This window comes from Spea bombifrons, chromosome 5 (genome assembly GCF_027358695.1).
Source record: "Spea bombifrons isolate aSpeBom1 chromosome 5, aSpeBom1.2.pri, whole genome shotgun sequence".
Classification (NCBI taxonomy): Eukaryota; Metazoa; Chordata; class Amphibia; order Anura; family Pelobatidae; genus Spea; species Spea bombifrons.
In genome coordinates, this window is record NC_071091.1 from 1,414,178 (window position 1) to 1,434,814 (window position 20,637).

The 20,637-nt window shown below is 51.2% G+C and overlaps 3 protein-coding genes across 3 annotated transcripts in view; 1 reads left to right on the forward strand and 2 right to left on the reverse strand.

The window, feature by feature from the left end:
• Positions 1-15: 15 nt before the first annotated feature.
• On the reverse strand, positions 16-5,031 carry CCDC12 (coiled-coil domain containing 12). The gene is made up of 7 exons (XM_053466953.1): positions 4,899-5,031; positions 1,989-2,050; positions 1,251-1,330; positions 970-1,031; positions 649-683; positions 472-548; positions 16-237 (listed from the first exon to the last, which is right to left on the reverse strand). Exons 1-7 carry the CDS (start codon positions 4,974-4,976, stop codon positions 158-160), a joined length of 474 nt encoding a protein of 157 aa, XP_053322928.1. The 5' UTR covers positions 4,977-5,031; the 3' UTR covers positions 16-157.
• Positions 5,032-5,791: 760 nt separating this feature from the next.
• On the reverse strand, positions 5,792-10,468 carry LOC128496836 (acrosin-like). Its single transcript, XM_053466644.1, has 6 exons — positions 10,390-10,468; positions 9,966-10,164; positions 9,392-9,660; positions 8,645-8,790; positions 7,885-8,092; positions 5,792-5,994 (listed from the first exon to the last, which is right to left on the reverse strand). The coding sequence occupies exons 1-6, from the start codon at positions 10,466-10,468 to the stop codon at positions 5,792-5,794; spliced, it is 1,104 nt and encodes a 367-aa protein (XP_053322619.1).
• A 9,813-nt stretch (positions 10,469-20,281) lies between these two features.
• The window catches only part of NBEAL2 (neurobeachin like 2), a 51,729-nt gene continuing 51,373 nt past the window's right edge, over positions 20,282-20,637 (forward strand). The window contains exon 1 of the mRNA XM_053467176.1: positions 20,282-20,371. Coding sequence (XP_053323151.1) covers positions 20,321-20,371 — 51 coding nt within the window. The 5' untranslated portion in view covers positions 20,282-20,320. The remainder of the gene's footprint in view (positions 20,372-20,637) is intronic.

Consider the following 20,637-nt stretch of genomic DNA (forward strand, 5'->3'; position numbering starts at 1 on the left):
TGGCTGATCCAAAAATGTTTAAAAAAATAGATTTATTGTCTTTAGAAACAGTCCGGGGGGGGGTTATTGGGATGCAGATAGAAGTACCTCCCGCCCCTCCTAAACGGCACAGGTTGGGGGTCTCCCAGCGCCCGTCTGTACCGTCCAGCGAGCGGCATCAGTCCGAATCCTCATCTTCCTGCTTCGCGGATTCAACGGCCGTCGCCAGATTCTCCTCCTGACCCTTTAACCTCTCGCCTGCGGAGCACAAAGTTACAGGGCTTTACTGCAAGAGCTCCCGATTTATCTATACATTATACAGGCGCCGGTCACTGATTTATCTATACACTATACAGGCACGGCTCTGATTTACCTATACACTATACAGGGCTAGCTCCAGCCCCTTCACAATGCGCAGTGAATCGGGGAGTTCTCCCCTTAGTGAATAAGCTCTAGTGCGTGCGCGGATGCCTGTACTTATCATCCACTCACGGATTAGCTCCGCGATCGCTCTCTGCGTCCTCTTTTCCAACTTCTCCAGCTTCTTGGCTACATCTCTCTTCAGATCCCTGGGAATAAATGTTGGGGGGGGGGATTAATATAGTAAATTCTCCATATAAAGCACACGATGGTTCAGATGTTTGGGGTCCATCAGCGCGTCGCACTCACCAGTCGGGCTTCCTCGGGGCGAGATTAGCCAAATCCTGCAACAGAAACCAAGCGTAAAAATACAGCAGTTCCTGCATCAGGTTAACCCTAACGATGCTGTAACAGAAGAGCTAAAGAAGGCACGTCGGGGGTCACATTCCCCGCGCGCTCGCAAAGCTTCCCGCAGCGACGAGGCCCGAGGACCTTCTACAAACTGCCGCTCTCTCATATATCGCATTCTAACGCGATTAAGCTTTAAACGAAGAGGCGCGGCGAGTTCACAAGCACCAGGAAAAAGGCGCATCGACTAAATGACTGAGCCCCCCCGCCCCGGACACTCACCACCTCCTCGATGATCGGCTCCGGCTTCGCTGCTTCAAGCTGTTCTTTCACCTTCTCTTCCACTAGAGGGCAGAACGAGACAAGATCACCACCAGCCTGCGCGGTTACTGCCCGCCGATTACATCACGAACGATCGGGAGACGCGATTGGCCGCTCGCCACGACCCAGAGCCACGACCCTCAGCCGGACAGAGGAATTCTTAATCCAATCGCATGCAAAACATTCCGAGCTTTTTGACAGTAAATACGGGGTAAAGTATAACTCTTCCGAGTTTAACTCACCGGAGATCGGCTTGGCCTGCGGCACCTGTCTCTCCCGGAGGACGTCATCCTCAGGCGTGTAATTCCTCAACTTCAGTTCCCTGACAAAACACGAGAGGCGCAGAATTCACGATCGTGAACACGGACGCCCAACACGCAAAAAACACGCAATATCCCAACCAGGTCCGCAGAGGAAGAGCTGAACGAAGTTTAATGTAACTTTCTATTCACAGAGAACGGACGGACGGACGGACGGACGGACGGACGTTCTAGAATACCAGATCTTAACTCATTCTGAACTTTAATGTAAATGAAGCAGAAAAGGCAATAATCCCCCCAGACACGCGGCGCACAGAGTGTGCGAGGGGCAGAATTACATCGCCACAGCAGACAGGGGTCCGGCACAAGCCGTTCACCACACCGGGCTGGGAACGAGGGGCAGACACCGGCCTGGGAGGGCGAGAGCCGAGCCGCCCGTCCCACGCTCGCACCCCTCCATCACCCTGACATTTCCAAAGGCCACGCTCGTCAGTCTGCGTTATTTACCGAAGGGCTGAGTAAACACTCACCTCCCGGGAGCGGCCACGGACATCGTCGCATGTCAGAAATAAATCAATCGGCAATAAAATAAGAGTTAGTTATTAACCCCGATCAGCCTCGTGTTACTGTAAGAAGGGTTAATTACGGGGAGAAAAAATCATTGCAAAGATATGGCGTACGAGACGAACGGAGAACGAAGGAAGGGCTCGTCGTTCATACCTGTGTTTTTCTTTGTCCTCTTCGGGAAGCTCCGGGTTCTCCGTCTCGCCGTCATCTCTGACCTGCAACACATAAACAAACCAAGTAAATACAGAACAAAACGGGGCCCCCCCCCCGCTTAGGCCGAGATGCCAGACGGTGCATCCCCCGCCCCCCCGCTCAGGCCGAGATGGCAGCCGGGGTTAATTCGGTAATCACGAGCGGCACGTATACCTGCACTCCGGGGGGGGGGGGATAGGGGGTGTTACGCACTCACATATAAGACTTCTGGAATAAGCCATGCCGGGGCCTGGACCTGGCCCCCAAGGACAGGCACCCTCATAGGACGTGTAACTGCCCGCCTTTTAGATTTATGGCAATTTAACTGCTCTGCTATCTGTGGAAAAGCAGGGTTTGGATCCTTCGCGATCCTGCAGCCCCGGACACCAAAACCAACGAGACACAAGCGGGAAGAAAGCTGCAGCAGACAGCCCCGTGTGAGACAGAGCTGAAGCTTCTCCCCGGCGTGCGGCTCGTGATCCAGAAACACGTCACAGAGAGAGCAGCGACACAGCGACGCTTATCACGATCCGCAGATCCTCGCGCTTCCTTCCCCCGGGGCCAAATATAACTGCCTCTCCGACCCCAGATACCCCGAGGGGGGGCATCTGTATGCAGGAGGGAGGAGTCAGATTAAAGAAGCGGAAGAGACCTGCAGACTCCTCAAAAAACTGCTCCCCGGAGACAGGCAGCAGATGTGGCCCCTGTCGGGGGGGGGCGTGGGGGGGTTATTTCATAAATTAGGCTGCGCAGGTGGAGAAAGAAAATAGAACACAGAAAGCCGTGTGATAAATGAATAAGAAAGCGCTGAGATCTCGCTTCCCATCCCCAGCGCGTGACGGCGGGCCGCAGGTGGGCCGGAGCTGCTGGAAATGATCGCGCCGAGGGCAAGCTAAGCAGGTGTTTTGCTCTATACATTGTGCAGCGGAATGCCTACAGACGCAGGGGCCGGATTTCTATCACCGATCGGAGGCATTAATGTGACGGCAGGCGACTGCTCTCAATCCAGCCGCGTGTCATAAAAAGAAGAAAGCACAGCAGTCCACACCCGGCCCTCCGGACGTCACTGGACTCACAAAGCGCTACGAGGGGGATCCGTGTATCGTGCGTGTACTATGTAACCGGAAACATTATTATATCAGAGGGAATCCTCCACCAATCAGAACGCAGATAACTCCCTATACACCGGGCCGGGCTTTTATGTTTCCTGTGAATAGATTTTAAGGTTACTTCCCAAAACGCAGAGGAACCGCCGCCAGTATCGCAACGACCATGCGCATAACCAGAGAAAATACTCACCGGAGCCCCAGGCAACAGAAGAGGTTAAAACAGTAAAATATTCGGAAGAGATCAACGAGGCGACTAAAACAAGGAGCAGCCTGCGGGATAAAATGATCAGGAGAGACTGAGGGGCCGCAATATGTCCGGCACGGGGAGAGGAGAGGAGCGAGACGGAGGAGAGAAGAGAGAGAGGGGGGCAGGAGAGAAACATTTAAATCCATGAAGGGATAAAGGACAGGAGAAAAATTACAACAAGAGAGCGGAATCTAACACTAGAGAGTCAGAGACTGAGATGGGATGGACGGAAGTTTTACTTTACTGAGAGGGTGGTAGATAAGTGGGGCAGCCTCCCAGCAGAGGTGGTAGAGGGTAATACAGTGAGGGGATTTAACATGCATGGGATAGACAAACGGCTCCTGAACCTAAGACGAGACCAACGACTGATTAAGGTTTGAGTCGTTACAGCAGGAGAAACGGGCGACTAGATAGGGGCCGGATAGGGGCCGATCTGCAGGCGGGTTCTGGGTTGCTATTTAGTTGGTGTTAAGCTCAGTAATTATATGGAATGCCGGGTAGCGTCTGCTACAGAAAACTACTCATTAGAATAAAAAACGCTATAAATGCAGAGAATGTGATTAAAATCTGACATGCGATGCACGAGGTCTGAACGCGGCCCCTGCGGACACAGCAAACAAGAGACAAGTTATTACGATGAAAGGCGCCGCGGTCCCATCCGGACATTCTCCACCATGAGGTTATTAAAGCCCTGGAATGTACCACTTATGGACGTGGCATTTACTCATATAGCGCCAGCAGATTCCGTAGCGCTGTTACGACAGCCAATAAAATAATTTAAAATCACAGACAATAACAAAGGAGCTCAAAAGGACACGAGGGCCCGGCTCCCGGGAGCTTACAATCTAATCCAGACCGCTGCAAAGGAAGATGTGTGGAGGTCTCTGCAAAGATTCTGGAGCCCCCCGGATCGCGTTCATTCGAGATGCTTGGAAAAGCCCAACCCGCTGAACCTCATTCTACCTCCTTACAGCAGAGACCCCCACGGGCAGAGCTGCACTGCCGTAAGCAGGGGGCATGTGGGGTAAATCCGTCCATCCGCAGACTATTCTCACCGGCCCCGTGTATATGCATCAATATAAAGCTAAAGGGCTGATCTGCCCCGGAGTTTCTCCGCCTGTCACTTTATTCTGCCTGCTGTTTCTATACACATTACCGGGGCTTTTAGGGCTGTAGATCCCTGCGATCCCCTCATACCCAGCAAACATTCTGACTCCTAGAAAAGAGGGGCATCAGGGGAGGAGAGAGGACACCTGTCAGGCATGGAGGGACTGGCCATGCCAAACAAGGGCACTTTGCAGGTATCCTGTCTCTATGCCCCGAGGGGTGACAGACAGAACATTTTACCCCTTTCTGAGGTATTACAGAGAATAATATACACTAAGCGGCCCCTATTAGGCCGTGTAGGGACTCCACATACGTCTGGGCCGTACGTTGGATCCACGGGGGCCTGTCCTGCCACACATCGCAGCTCTGAGGAGCCCCCGTCCCCGCCGCCATCGCGCCCCAGCTCACCCGCTTCTTCCTCAGCTCCTTGAGTCTCTCTTTTCGCCGCAGAGCTTGCTCCTCCAGCCTCCCCACGCTGCCCTCCATCTTCCCACAATCCTCCGCCCGCTCGCGAACCAACAGCCAATCACAGGCTACAATCACGGCTCGGGTTGAGGTCACGTGATCTCAGCCTAGTGAAATCGCCTGCCGAGTACATGATCGCGTTCCCTCCAGCTACAAGCCGCCAGGCCAGAGTAATGGGACGCCGAGTGCAGCGCTTGTGATCGCGGTGGTTTGGATTGGTCTGATCGAGTTTTTGGAAGAAAAACAAAGAAATTGAAAAAAAATATTGTACGTAAAAATACTATTTCTGTTTATAGAAAACGTTTATTCTTGTGCTTTAGAGCCTTAAAACAGCATTCGATTCTTTAATTTATAGTTTAACCCAATATGTACGCTTTTTCATTTAAAAAAAATAATAACGGCTGACTGGATCCGCGAACCGGAAGTTAAGGCGGACGCTGCTAGACTGTACACATAAATCAGTGATCGCCGTTACCCGGGTTCATCAGGGAATTGACCGGAATGTGTCGAATTTTGGAAAAGTGATGGATTCTATTTAACTAAATATCTGAAAATACAATAAAACCTAAAACTAAACAGAGATTTAACGGCGCCGTTACTTAAAATTAATTTTTATGTGGGCTATTCCTGTCTCCATAAATCACAATGTATTATCTGCTCATGATGTCATGGAAGCAGAAGCTGTCTTGTGAGGTCATATATACGGTATGTAGAGTTATGTGTAGTTACATGAAGGAAACAATAACAAAAAAATGTAGGTGTCTGGAATTTATTCTGGGTTTCTGATGTTATTTGGAAGCACTTTTGATTCACTCGGCCGGGGCTCAGTCCATCCTTCAGGCCGTCCGGTCACAAAGGAAAAGCCAGAAAGAGTCTGGCTGCTCGATGACGAGGAAGAGGACGATGAAGATGAAGAGGACGTCTCCTCTGCGCTCTCCAAGACTGATGGAATTTCCTGAAGGGTCTTCAAGCTTAGATTTGCTGCTGATGTCGGCCGGTACGGGGGAGTTGAACGGCGGCTCTCTATATCCTCCCAATGCTGTGGCACAGGGGGCTGTTTTTGGGGCAGCTGTGGCACAGGGGGCTGTTTTTGGGGGCAGTGGTGGCACAGGGGGCTGTTTTTGGGGGCAGTGGTGGCATGTGGAAGCTGTTTTAGGGCAGAGGCGTACCACATCAAAGTCTGGCTAACCGTATAATTATAGGGGTTATGCTGCGCTACTGTCAATGTCTGGCTCAGTATATTGTAATGAGAGTTATGCAGTAACATCTTTTCAGTTAATGTTATTTATTTAATTTTCTATCCAATGCATGTTTAATACCCTCACTGTATTACCCTCTACCACTTCTGCTGGGAGGCGGCCCCACCTATATTCCTAGCTCTCTTGCATCAACTCTTCTGTGATAGAACAGATGTTTTGGAAGCTGGGATCAGGAGCTGAACCCAGAATTACCAAACTTTTTGCAGCTTGGGGAACTCTTGAATGTTTTTGGCAAAAGCCTTGGCGATGCGTAAGGATCTCAGGGGCTCAGCGACGGAGTCGCCCCGGATGTATTTTAGTGAAAGACCTGAACTCATTATTCTAAGCGCGCGCCGGCGGCGATCGATCGATCAGCAACAGCACCAATGTTAGGCGCTTAAAGCCAACGAGCCGGTGGGCATTGATTGCTAAACCCATATAGAGACTTCAATGCCTTTACAGAAGGGGCACCTATATATAAATGGTGCGTCGCTGCTCACCGTCACCGGGTAGCGATCAGTGCAACGGTGGATTGCAGGTTTACATCTACATTTTAATGATGGGGACATCAGCTATTTAAAAAAAAAAAAAACTTAATTAAAGCTATTTAAGCAACATGCTTAAAAACCACTTATTTCCTAGTCGGGTCATTTAAGGTCAACATGTTAAATCTCATAAAAGGCTTCTACGACCCCCGAAGCCATTTGTGTAATTAGCGGACTTTAAATGCCCGCGTTCAGCCTCTTTACTCCAAATCTGCGGGACTCGCCAACACCTCCTACTCTCAGACACATGTGACTGCCCATAGAATCTGCAGCACCGGAAAAAGGCACTTATTCCCTGCATTTACCGTTTCTGTTTTGTTTTTTGATACCATTTGCCCCCCCCATGAATGACCAAACTGACCACAGAGGAATTGCCCTAACCCCTAACTTATCATTTATTTCTTAACAACTAACTTAACGCTTAACTTAACAACTAACTTAACAACTAACTTAACGTCTATCTTAATAGCTATTCCAATAGCTTTCTAAGAACAGTCTCTGTCTGTAACAGTCTGATTGCAGTCTCTTATCGAGCTGATTGTTCTGTAGCAGCCATGAGAATCTTCTGCAAAGCTTTTTTGGTCCGCCGCCCGTTAGATGTCATGGTTATGAACATCTGTTTCAGTTTGTCGATGGTATTACATGGCGCGGCCGTCTTTGCAGGACGTGCGGGCTCCGTCTCACTCGCACGTTTCTCACGCTGCATTGGAATCGCACGCTGCGCCGGCCGCGTCCGCGGTTTCCGTTGCGCAGGCTGCGTGCCAGGTGTTCTCTGCGCAGGCATTGTCCATGTCGCCCGTTGCGCCGGCCGCGTCCGCGGTTTCCGTTGCGCAGGCTGCGTGCCAGGTGTTCTCTGCGCAGGCATTGTCCATGTCGCCCGTTGCGCAGGCCGCGTCCGCGGCTTACGCAGCGCGGGCATTGTCCATGCCGCCTGTTGCGCAGGCTGTGTCTGCCGTGCAGGTCGCACGGTTGGTGTTGGTGGTGCGGGTCGCATGGTTGGTGTTGGTCGTGCGGGTCGCATGGTTGGTGTTGGTCGTGCGGGTCGCACGGTTGGTGTTGGTCGCGCAGGTCGCGTGGTTGCTGGCTCTGTTTTTGGGCGCAGTGGAGTTGACTGCCGGAACGGTGGTCTTGTAACTTTGCTCGTACCACTCAAGCTTGGGGTGTCAGCGGCTTCTTTGAGCGCAGGAGATGGGGTTCCCATTGTTTTGAGGATCCACTCACGATAGTATTGAGTGTTGGAATACACTCCTGGCTTTTTTGATTTGCCGCATCCCTCACCCCAGCTTGTCACTCCGATGACGTTATACGTGGAGCTGTCCGGGTCCCTGCACATAAATGGCCCTCCGCTGTCTCCCTACAGGAGTAAAGTATAGAGGAACGTTAATGACGATTCTCCTTGGTTTGTAACAAACTGCAGCCTCAGCTGCGCATCCCCAGTAAAAGCTCTGCGCTTTATTCACTTAAGAGCGAGTTGGCCGGGGAGTTTCTAAAAGCGGAGCCGCAGCCCCCCGATGTGTGGATATAATGACCGTTCTGTGACACGGTGGCCTAAATCCCAGAATAATCCCCAGAACCTGACATGGTGGCCCAGATTGTCTGTTTTTATCTATTTTTTCTATTATATCCAAAAAATCCCCAAATATTTGTATCCAGTCGGTGTAAGCGCGCTCCGATATCCCGGGGTATGGTCATAAACCTCCCCGTATCTCTTTGTCGGAGTCATGTGACAGGGTTAACCCGTCTTCGTTCCCAGACATATGGTCTTCCTCGTCTTGGTGCCACAAACAGTTTCTACTATTGTCCTAGCGGCGCATGTTCCCGGGGAGAAGATTTGCGTAAAATACCATCTCCAGCAGACAGATTTGGTTTTATAAACCCCCTCAGAAATAGAGATTTGTTTTCTTACCTGGCAGCTATCGATGCCTCCCTCCTCGTAGCCGGCACAGAGATTGTAGTCGTGGACTTCTCCGTTATACCACGCCGAGCCGTTGCACTTCTCCAGAGGAATCTGGTTGACTTTGGCCTCTTGGAGGATGTCGGCCGTTTGGATGGCTGTCGAGACATCAAAGATTAAATGAATTAATATCACCGGCTGCCGGACGCCAGCTATGGATAGAAGTGACTTAAATAAACTAATCATGGAGTCCATGTAAGAGTGGTGTGTGTGCGGCTGAGTGTGGCGGGTGTGATTGGGAGCAGTTAGTGGGGTGAGTTTTGGTGAGGTCGGTGTGTTTGGGTTTACATCCGTTTGGCTAGACGCGCAACGACCCCCTTCCGAAAAAATTATTCCCGTTTATAACCCGAGAGGAGGATTCTCCCCTGTGAAAGACACAGAATTTCGGGACGTGGGAGAGAAGCAGTGACACAGTTTCCTCTGCCGATACTGAAATATCAGACCATCTAGGGGTAAATAAAGGTTATTGCCCCTAATCTCAAACCCAGTCATAGATTTATCAGGGGCAGACTTGGTTTTGGCCCAAATAAAGCTGAGTAATGCCGGTCCTTGCCGTCAGATTGAAGTAGTCGGCACAGAAGGTTCCAAAGTCCCATTACGGACATTCCGGAACACACCAGGAAGATGTCTGTGATGCGTATCAGTCTGTAAGGGGTTAAACTACCATTCCCGGGGTGTCCGGGGGTCTCAGTTACTCACTTTTATCTTTAGTGACGCCCCAGCCGCTGATGTAGCAGTGATCCATGGCGTGAATGTCCGTGGTGGCGCTCGGCAGGCAGGCCGGCTGCACGAAGTCGGTGAATCTCACGGCCTGGTTGAGTTTGATCAGCGCCACGTCGTTCCGCTCAGTCCGGGAATTGTAATGCTCGTGCTGAACGTACGAGTCGATGGATCTGATCTGGACGTCACTTTGCGATGGATCCGACAGTTGGAATCCTCCAAGTACGATTTGCCATTTGGAAACGAGCCTGGATGATGACAGACAGACGGACGTTAGATAAATACAGACAGACAGACAGACGTTAGCGGGAATCCATACATTATCATTCTTATCATAGACACTCTGAGCTCTATTAATCAAGAGGAATTCCGGGGCAAAGATGTGAAATCGATTCACAAACAGGAGATGTAACGTTAACCAGGCAGAGGATTACAATGTAACGCGTGATGGCTTTGTCAGGTTATAATAGTGAGGGTAAAGCGAATGGTAACATTTCTGCCCCTCACAATCCCATTATGCACAGCCAGCATTCTTACCCCCCCCCATCCTTACCTCTTCATGGTCTTGAAGCAGTGAGCCGCTGTTAGGACCCACTGCTCATCGATTAAAGTCCCTCCGCAGGAGTGGCGATGTCCGCCTCCGGAAGGCACTTGGATGCTGACCAGCCATGGCCAAGCACCAGGCTGCGCATCAACTCCTCCAACGATCCGCGAGCTGCCATATTCTGACATAAGCGGGCGTCTGCCGCAGCCTGAAAGAGAGTGACAAAAAGGGGCAAAAATCAACAAACCGCGTCGCACAGAGACTGTTATGTAAGACAACGACAGAAAACGACAGAAGACAAAGGGTTAAAACCAGTATGGGGCTCGGGGGGTTACAGGGCGATACTCCCATCAGGCACCTGTCTGCACTACACACAGTAAAAGGATGGTTTAGTAGCAGGGCGGTGATGGATGGGAGTGATGGGTGTACTTACTGTTTGAGTCAGATGGATGCAGGGCGGTGAGGATCAGAATCATTAGAAGTTGGATGCGATTTATCTGCTTTGAAGCCATCGTTGCTCCTTCACTTCTACACTGAACTACTGCCGGAATGTCAGGGCCCTTTACAGCCTCCGTGACATCATCACCTATTGTGATGTCACTTGTGTATTGTGACATCACAAAGGCAGCAGGTGGAAGGAGCAGGAGGCTGTATACTACTGGAATACTAATACTAATAATAGTAATAATAATAATATATATAATAATAATAATATAATAATAATATTAATACTAATATATATAATAGGTATTCACTGTTATATTAAAAAAATTACAGCCTGTGCGGGCCTATATCTACTGTATTAACCCTTTAGGGGTGAAAGCAATTTTATCCTTTTTTACCCTTTAGGGTTTTGAGCCGTTTGCGATGTATTTTTCAGCCGGATCTTCCCCGTCTCCCATTTATTTTCCCCACAAATGTTATATTAGGTTTTTCAGGACATGCAGGGCTTCTGAAAGCGTGCATGTAACGATCATTTAGAAACAACCAAAAAAATGAGAATCCCAAAATAAACACTCTTACATCATACATGGAGGGATTAGTGAGGTCATTAGGTGACTCGGATGATAATGAAAATGTTATCTATTTGGGTGAAATTAACTCAAATTCTGAATTAAATTCAAGACCGGATCCTGTCATTCAAATTAAAAAGGGTTAAAACCAGTGGGGCTCGGGGGGTTACAGGGCGATTCTCCCGTCAGGCACCTGTCTGCACTACACACAATAGAAGGATGGTTTAGTGGCAGTGATGTGGCAGGGCGGTGGTGGATGGGAGTGATGGGTGTACTTATTGTTTGAGTCAGATGGATGCAGGGCGGTGAGGATCAGAATCATCAGAAGTTGGATGCGATTTATCTGCTTTGAAGCCATCGTTGCTCCTTCACTTCTACACTGAGCTACTGCCGGAATGTCAGGGCCCGGATAGCCTCCGTGACATCATCAACTACTGTGATGTCACCTGTGTATTGTGACATCACAAAGGCAGCAGCTGCTAGGAGCAGGAGGCTGTATACTACTGCGATTCTTTCTGGATAATTTCTGTAGGTATCCCAGTAGTATTCAGTTTCCGCGCCTGTTTCATGCGCCTGTTGCCTCTGTCGCATTTGTTTACTCCGCAGAAATGATGTCTCGCGTTTTTTGAGGCATGCGGGGCTTTTGGAGCCATCCATGTAGTGATGTACAGCGGTTCTTATCAATGCCGCCTCCACGGACTTCGTCCAGCCAGAAGGACCAAGATAGCCCTGCATAATGCATGATTAAATCCATGAACCCTGTATTCTCAATTAACGATACATTATAAGAGGCCAACTCGGCCTTTCGTGATGAGAAGTGTGGCCGCGTTGGTGGATTATTACGCAGAGTGAAGTCATCTCATCAACGCTCTGATTTATAAATTCATTTATTCTTCTGGCCGTAAACAACCCTGACCGGCTTCGGTAGAGGGGGCCGCCTGGACCTATAGGAAGGGGGGGATCATGACTGCTGGCCCATGCGCGGTGGCTGCAGGAAGCCCCCTCTCCATTGGTGTGGAGCGGTTACAATGTTGCAGCTCTGAGGGTTTATCTGAGGCGACTTTTACCTCCTTTCCTGCAGCAGCTTCCAGACGTTTCCCGCCTTTCTTGTAGGCTGTAATATCTGTGAATTTATTATGTTTGTGCTGCGTTGTTCTTTTCGTGCTGTGTTCATTATCTTCATTGTCACAGCTGCGGTCTGGGTCCCCCGGCCAGCGTGGGATTTTCAGGATCGTTTGCCCGTATCGGGCTTGGGGAGTCTCATGGCCCCCGCAGGGCTGGGGCTCTTGGTAAAATCGGTGGTCATTTAACTGCCTGTCGGGCCGAGCGCTCCGCAGCCGGCAGGTTGTTTTTCGGATGTGTCTGTGTTTTGTTTCCGCCGGCCTGGAATGGTTACTGTATGTTCAATAAAAGCTGCGGCCGAATGCCCCGTCCCACACAATGGCGTCTATTGTCTTTATTTCACATGGGTTTTTGGGGTGGGGTATTTGTTTTTCGTTGTTTGTTTGCCCCCTGCTCTGGGTTTAAGCAGTCATGAGTCGGGTTTTAGAGCCTTGCCTTCAACTGTCAATCAATTTTGTCTCCATTGATAAAAAAAGACAGGCGGCGGCGAACAATCGCTTGTTAATAAACAGCCGGGTAGGACGAGGAGCGGCCGAAATATTAAAGTGTATTTCCCAAAACATCATTTCATCCGAGAACTCCGTCCTCGAGGACCTCGGACGCCACCGCTTTATAGAAGAACATGGAGGAAATCTCGGGGGCTTCGTCGCCTTCTTCTCTGTTTGGTAGACGGGGGAGGGGGGCTGCGGTGGCAGAAGGGAGGGGGTGAATATAGCATGGGGGTATCTGGGGCAAACGTGGACATTCCTTGGGTCAGCACTCGGTCCAATAAGTAATGGGACTCGTGGTTCCCGTTCTAGCGGGTTTTTCGAGGCCGTTCACTTTATTTATTCCGTTCTCGGTCTGCGCATGGAGGGTAGCCGAGGCTCAAAGAAGTCGTTTCGGTCGGTTTCATCAGAGTGAAAATGATGTCATAACGGAGAAGCGCGATATCGGAGAGTTTATCGAAGAACGCGCCAAGGAGCCCTTATACCAGCGGACATTAAATGTACCAATTACATCTACAATAACGTAGCCCTCAGTATAGGTATAAAGGGTTAAAGCCCACTTCATTGACTGATTAGGTTTTTTTACATTGAGGGTAAAGCTAAGGATTCCGTTCAATGAAGGGTTAAAGAGGGCGACGTGTGAAATCGTGGAATCACCAACTTTAAAGGGGTGATGTTATAATTGCAAACGCATAATTAATAACACAGCTCTTGGCTTTCATGTTATCCTCAGGTGGCTGGCTGAGGATGATGGGAGTTTTGGGTGTCGTTTGTAGATAAGCGCACGCTACATAAATCTGTATTTTGCTCGGCTGCCCTGATATTACCCCCGTACCCGATGCCAAGGGGCAGTCAATAGCCGGTTCTTAAAGAACTACAACCTTTGGTTGGCGATAGGATGCCTGAGCATTGTGGGAGTTGTACCAAAACAGGATCTATTTCCTGGCTGTTCTGCCATTGGCTACTGCGCTCGTACAGAATGCACCAATAGCGGCTAATGATATAGAATGGATTCGCGTCTTTACTTTCAGTCACGGTGAGTGTGGATTTTCACGCATTAGGGGTTTAAGGCATTTCTGGGGGCAGAGTGGCATATAGGGGGGTATAAGGCATTTCTGGGGGCAGAGTGGCATATAGGGGGGTATAAGGCATTTCTGAGGGCAGAGTGGCATATAGGGGGGTATAAGGCATTTCTGGGGACAGAGTGGCATATAGGGGGGTATAAGGCATTTCTGGGGGCAGAGTGGCATATAGGGGGGTATAAGGCATTTCTGGGGGCAGAGTGGCATATAGGGGGGTATAAGGCATTTCTGGGGGCAGAGCGGCATATAGGGGGGTATAAGGCATTTCTGGGGGCAGAGTGGCATATAGGGGGGTATAAGGCATTTCTGGGGGCAGAGTGGCATATAGGGGGGTATAAGGCATTTCTGGGGGCAGAGTGGCATATAGGGGGGTATAAGGCATTTCTGGGGGCAGAGTGGTATATAGGGGGGTATAAGGCATTTCTGGGGGCAGAGCGGCATATAGGGGGGTATAAGGCATTTCTGGGGGCAGAGTGGCATATAGGGGGGTATAAGGCATTTCTGGGGGCAGAGTGGCATATAGGGGGGTATAAGGCATTTCTGGGGGCAGAGTGGCATATAGGGGGGTATAAGGCATATCTGGGGGCAGAGTGGCAAGCCTGGGGCAGATGTGCATAACTGGGGGGGCAGGTTGGCAAATTTAAGGAAATAAAAACAAAAAATAATATTTCTCTCAATCATAGCTTTTATTAAATCTGATAAAAATAGTTCTCAGTAAGGTACAGGAAGAAGCCCCCCGGCTCCAGGTGACGTAAACCATCTCTGGAAGACCCCAGCCCTGCAGGACCGTCCTTAGTATGTTATTATTAAGTAATGCATGATTATACCTGGATCTTTGATTTAATTACTGGCTGGAGGATCCATTTAAGGTTATATAATATTTTATATATTATTTTCACATCGCTGGCCATTCCTAGCAGATCTGGTGTTATTCCTCCCCGGGGTTCACTTCCACCAGGCAGAAGACTTCTTTCCACTGGAACGAAATAACGAAACAATGAAACGGATCCGCGAGACCCCAGGGAACGTCATATGCCGTCCCTCAGCGTGAAGCGCCGGCACCCGAGACAATCGCCTCACGCTCCCAACACTGCACTCTGGGCAGCGCTGAGGCAGGCGGCGGCAGCAGCAGCGGCGGAGAGCAGAGGCATCCTGGATTTCTGTCAGTCAGGGGGGCCCAAGAGTTGCCAAGCGGTCGTTTTCAGCAACCGCTCAGCACCCCTTGGGCCCCCCTGACTGGCAGAACTCCAGGGCCCGGTCGCAGTCGCAACGCCGGTAGTTCCGCCACTGGGCCAGTTACTGATTTATCTATACATTACACAGGGGCCGGTCACTGATTTATCTATACATTATACAGGGGGCCGGTCACTGATTTATCTATACATTATACAGGGGGCCGGTCACTGATTTATCTATACATTATACAGGGGGCCGGTCACTGATTTATCTATACATTATACAGGGGGCCGGTCACTGATTTAACTATACATTACACAGGGGGCCCGCCACTGATTTATCTATAGATTATACAGGGGCCGGTCACTGATTTATCTATACATTATACAGGGGGGCGGTCACTGATTTATCTATACATCATACAGGGGCCGGTCGCTGATTTATCTATACATTATACAGGGGGCCGGCTCACTGATTTATCTATACATTATACAGGGGCCGGTCGCTGATTTATCTATACATTATCCATGGCCGACCCTTCCTCCAGGAGAAGCTTGTGCATCGTGGTCTTTTTATCGGTTAACCTCTTGTTGGCGGGTCGGGGATCGGTCTGCAGCCGTTCAGTTCAGTCTGGAAGACAAATGTATTTTTTCTTAACCCAAAGTAAACGCCCAGTAAAAACCCAAAGATTCCGCCGGCCAATCAGAGGAGAGCGTTCTGTTCGGTGAGGTAAGGACTCGGTTTGTTTATCTAGCAGATGGCTGGAATTCAATGAAATGCGAAGTAACTGAAACAAAGTATCACTGGGGGGCAGATGGGTTTGAGGGGCCGGTACCCCCCCCCCATTCAGAGGGGTAGAAAGCACCTGCGTGGGGATTGTCTGCAGATGGGGGGGTAAAACAGATGAAGGGGGGGAGGGGTAATAAAAAGATGAAGTCAGGGAGCCCGGAATTATCTGTGATCTTTAAACTTTGATATTTTTACTGGGGGGGGGGGGGACCAGTATTTCTGGCTGTTTATAGACTGGGTGGATGTGGAGTTACTGGTGAGACATCAGCTCAGAGACGTCACGTTCCGTACTCCCCCAGAGACCGTCCTGAGCCGCAGAGACGTCTCGCGCATGAATCACCCGGCAGATGAGCCGCTGTGAAGTGTACTGCGCGGCTGCAGCGATGGCGCATCACGGGGGGGGGCTGCCTGCAAGCAGAGGGGCTCATAGCCATCGGGGCCGGCAACAGAAATGTAGAACTGGGCCCCTTTCCCTGGCCCCCCCAAACTCTCCTTTTCTGCCCCCTTGTTTCGTTGTCCCTCACTTTGCCCCGTCGGCGGGTACCTACGGGGGAGAGACGGGGGAGAGGAGAGAGACGGGGGAGAGGAGAGACGGGGTGAGGAGAGAGAGAGAGACGGGGGAGAGGAGAGAGAGAGATGGGGAGGAGAGAGAGACAGGGAGAGAGAGATTGGGGAGAGGAGAGACGGGTGAGGAGAGAGAGAGAGACGGGGAGAGAGAGATCGGGAGGCGCGAGAGAGATGGGGAGAGTGAGAGAGAGACAGGGAGAGGAGAGAGACGGGGAGAGTGAGAGAGAGACGGGGAGAGAGAGATAGGGAGAGTGAGAGAGACGGGGAGAGTGAGAGAGAGACGGGGAGAGAGAGATAGGGACAGTGAGAGAGACGGGGAGAGAGAGAGATGGGGAGAGCGAGACGGGGGAGAGGAGAGAGACATTAAATACATAAAGAGATAAAGGACAGGAGGGTCAGAGGCTGTACTCTGGTCACACGCGTGTTTCTGTGAGGAGTACATGTCAGGTTAGCGTGTGTTCTGTACGGGGGGGGGTTAATTCCGTGCTCTCGGCGGCTCTGGCTGGGATAATGAAGGGGTATAAAGAAGGCGTCGGGGGGGGGGCAGCTGAGCCGGTGACTATTAACACGGAGCGACTCTCCCAACACCAGCATTTCATACAAACACAGGGGGTGCGTCACATCGGTCTCGTTCTCAGCCGTGCAACTCCCTCCATTGTTTGATGTTGAGCTCAAAAAGCCCTTTGTGAGATTAATTCTAATTCCTGCGTAAACGTCCTTTGCTGGGAACAACGCGTGGCGGCCAGGGGTTACTGGGGTCACTGGGGTTACTCGGGTTCACTGGGGTTACTGGGGGTCACTGGGGCTCACTGGGGTTACTGGGGGTCACTGACACCGAGTGCTTAACGGTATTGGGTTTGGTGCTAAGTGGTAAAAGTGGGGAAATCACCATAGCGACCAACTGCTCCACTTTTCTTTTTAATCCTTTGCAGCAGTATTGCTATTTATAAATACCCCCCCCCCTCCGCGCCAGCATTCACTGACTCTCAGGACACTCAGCCAGGCTGCTATCATACCGATGCCCCTGGCAGCCTCTCCTCATCTCCAGGGCCGGCTCACTGATTTATCTATACATTATACAGGGGCCGGTCACTGATTTATCTATACATTATACAGGGGGCCGGTCACTGATTTATCTATACATTATACAGGGGGCCGGCTCGCTGATTTATCTATACATTATACAGGGGGCCGGTCACTGATTTATCTATACATTATACAGGGGCCGGGTCACTGATTTATCTATACATTATACAGGGGGCCGGTCACTGATTTATCTATACATTATACAGGGGGCCGGTCACTGATTTATCTATACATTATACAGGGTTACTAAAGCTCCTTTGGCTGTCCCCTGTCGTTCCAGCAGTCTCTTCCTCGGACTGCCGCCATTCTAAACATCTCTGCAGGAAGTCTGGGGCGCGCACGCACTTCCTCTGCGATTCGTCTCTTTCCGCCGTCTTCTATTTCCTGACAGCGGCCGCGTTATCTGCCCCGGCCGCCCCCACCCCATGCTCTGTAACACCCCTCTTCCAACGTGGGGTAGTTTATAACCGGAGCAAAGTTAGAAATGTAGTCTTATCACCATAGCAACCAACAGAATGGGCCGATTACTAGAAAGGTTCCATTGGCTGGTTCGGTAATAAGCTGTGCTGAGTTATGGGGTAACCGGCGCGGGGCGTGGGGCAAAACACCCAACTTAGTTTATTTAAATGCCCCCGCTTCATAAATATTAACCCTTTAGTAGGGTTCTATGTAACGACTCATCAAATGCGTTACCGTAATATTGGTTGTCACGGAAACCTTGACTTGTCATTATTGAAAGATACATTTTACCTGCATTCAAGCAGGGAGATCACCCGTAACATACTGGGAGCAAAAACACCAGCTGGGAGTCTTAGATATGATCCCAGCGATCACCTGTGTTCAAGCAGGGATCTCTAGAACAGAACAGCTAATAAGGCCCTTGGGGTATCCCTGACTCGATGGAGGCGAGGAGAGCCCCCGGAACACATTAACGACCCCCAGACTGTGTGACCCCGAGAGAGGGGCAAAAACCCTGAGAGTTCCCAGGTATGTAGAGGCGGCCCTCTCCTTACATTTCATACAGAGGGTAAAACATCCGTTACAAAGCCTGTGTGAACCAATCAGCGGCGATCAGCACCTTAAGAACAGGGGGCGGCTTAATGGGGAGGAATAATCCTGCAGATCCCAAGTGCAGGAAGTTAAGACGAGGATAAGGGGCGGGGTTATAATACATATATGTCATTTTATCAAACCCTGTCTCGAAGGGTTAAACGCACCGCTGAGTCGGTGGCATTACGCGCCTAAAGCCTTTAATAACGTGGCTGATGGCGGCCATCGCTCCGTCCCGTGGAATCCGGCGGCCGCAGCTGGTTGGGGGTTACACTGGAGGCTCCGGCCGGTTTAGAGTTGTGGTAGTCGGGATCCGGAGCTGGGAATTCCCCCTGTTAAGGGCAGATACAGAGGAGTGAGGATATGGGACCCCCCTCTTCCCCAGATCCCGGATCACGTCATTGGCTGAACCGGCAGCGGCAGACGGGGCGATCCTCTGCGGGGCAAGAGCCAATTCCGTGCTTGCGTAGCCGGGTGTCTTCTCCGGGGCGGGAGCCGGTTCCACATGCGTGTAGTTGGGAATGGTCTCTGTGGCGGGAGCCGGTTCCGTGTATCCCGATCACGCATGTTCCGAGGCGCATGTACAGGGAATCGTGTTCTGCGAGGTTCCCCCGCGTGTTGGATCGCGCTGAGCGGGTGGCGTGTTCCAGGTGTATGACAGGTTGAAGCACGTAGAGGGTTAACCTCCCGGGGCATTTTCTGTGTCCAGTCCCTCCATCTCTAGGTGTATTTTACCTGCCCTGCCCGGCGTCGCATCCACCGCTGGGATCAGATTTCATCCGTTCCACGAGAACACAAAGCTTTCCCCGAACACACCCTCCGCAAACAAGCAGAGACCGGCCCGCAAACCTGCCCGCTCCTCGTTAACGCGTTGCCTGCCGGACGGGTGCTTACCCCACCGGGGGCCGACTCCCACCGGGACCGACCACCACCAGGGACAGACCCTTTTGGAGAGGTTGATGTGTGGCAGAGCCAGCATCGTCCAATCCCTGTCCCCCTTACACAGGTTTCCTGGGCCAATTAGCAATAGGGGGAGAGAGGATTTAATGGGGAGGAATAAGCTTGCAGATGGTAAGTGCAGCTTTCAGCGCCAGGAACGTGGTCAGCGGATTCTCTTTGGTTCCAACTCCCACCACGACAAGCCGCCAAAACGAGCCAAGCAACCCAACCGCAGGGCCCCGGAGCTGACAGGACTGGCTTAACAGCCAGCAGCATCAACCCAGCAAAATACCCCAGGGGCAAACTCCTGCCTGGGGGGCATCAATAAACCCAACCCATAGGACTCCGAGCGGACCCCTCTTCACACATCCTCAGCTGCCTGTCCTGGGTGTGTAACGGATCCCAGGTCATGCTCTAAAACTAGAGGGAGTCAGATGCTTACAGAAGGTGGACAGAAAGTGGAATAGCCTCCCAGCTGAAGTGGTAGAGGCTTCTGTTTATTTGAGTCCTGAAAGCAAATAAAAAAAAAATGTGATAAATTAGATTTCCAACACATTCCAAATTATTATCCCTGGGAACAGCTTCTGGATTTATATAATTTCTATGGATTTATATATATATTTGATTTTTAGGACAGACCCTCCTGTTCTGAGGGTGGAATCGCCATTTTTAACCTCTTCCTCTGCTCAGTTTCTGCGTTTTCTCACCTTTTCCTTAATAAAATAATATCTTTTAGGTCTTTTAGGTTTCTTTTACCGCTGGTGACGTCAGACCCCGAGGTGGCTGCAGTACCGCGGGCTGCCTGAGCGCTCGGGGGGGGGCGCTCGTACCACAGGCAGGGTGCGGGGAGGGCTGAACCTTTAGCACCTTACCGGGGGGGCGTCTGCAGACCTGCCCTCCCCCGGGACCGAGGCGCACACCTCCCGCCCGGCTCCTCACCTGCCTTCCTGCCCCTGCTGCACAGACGTGAGGGGCAATGGGATAGAGGAGAGGGGCGGCCAGCGACGGGCTCCCGACACCCGCTCCAGAAGCACCCGGCGATCCGCAGGGACATGGCTTCCAAGGAGAGGCTCTACGAGCTCTGGATGCTTTACTTCACCAGGGTAGGTGGCGGGGCCCCTGGGGGCCACACAATGCACGCGAACACCTGTTGGCACCCGCCTATGGGGGGGGGGAGCATGTGCGGGGCTGTAAGTGCCCCTGTTCGGAGGGGGGTGTTTCTCGCAGTGTTCCGCCCTTTTAGTTACTCTCGGCAGGTATCGGGGAGGGGGAGTGGGGTATTTGGGGTAAGTAGGAAGTGAGGGGGGCGGCAGGTCAGCCCCGCACAGGTGCCCATCGCTGCTGCTTGTTAGTAGCCTATAGGGGGCAA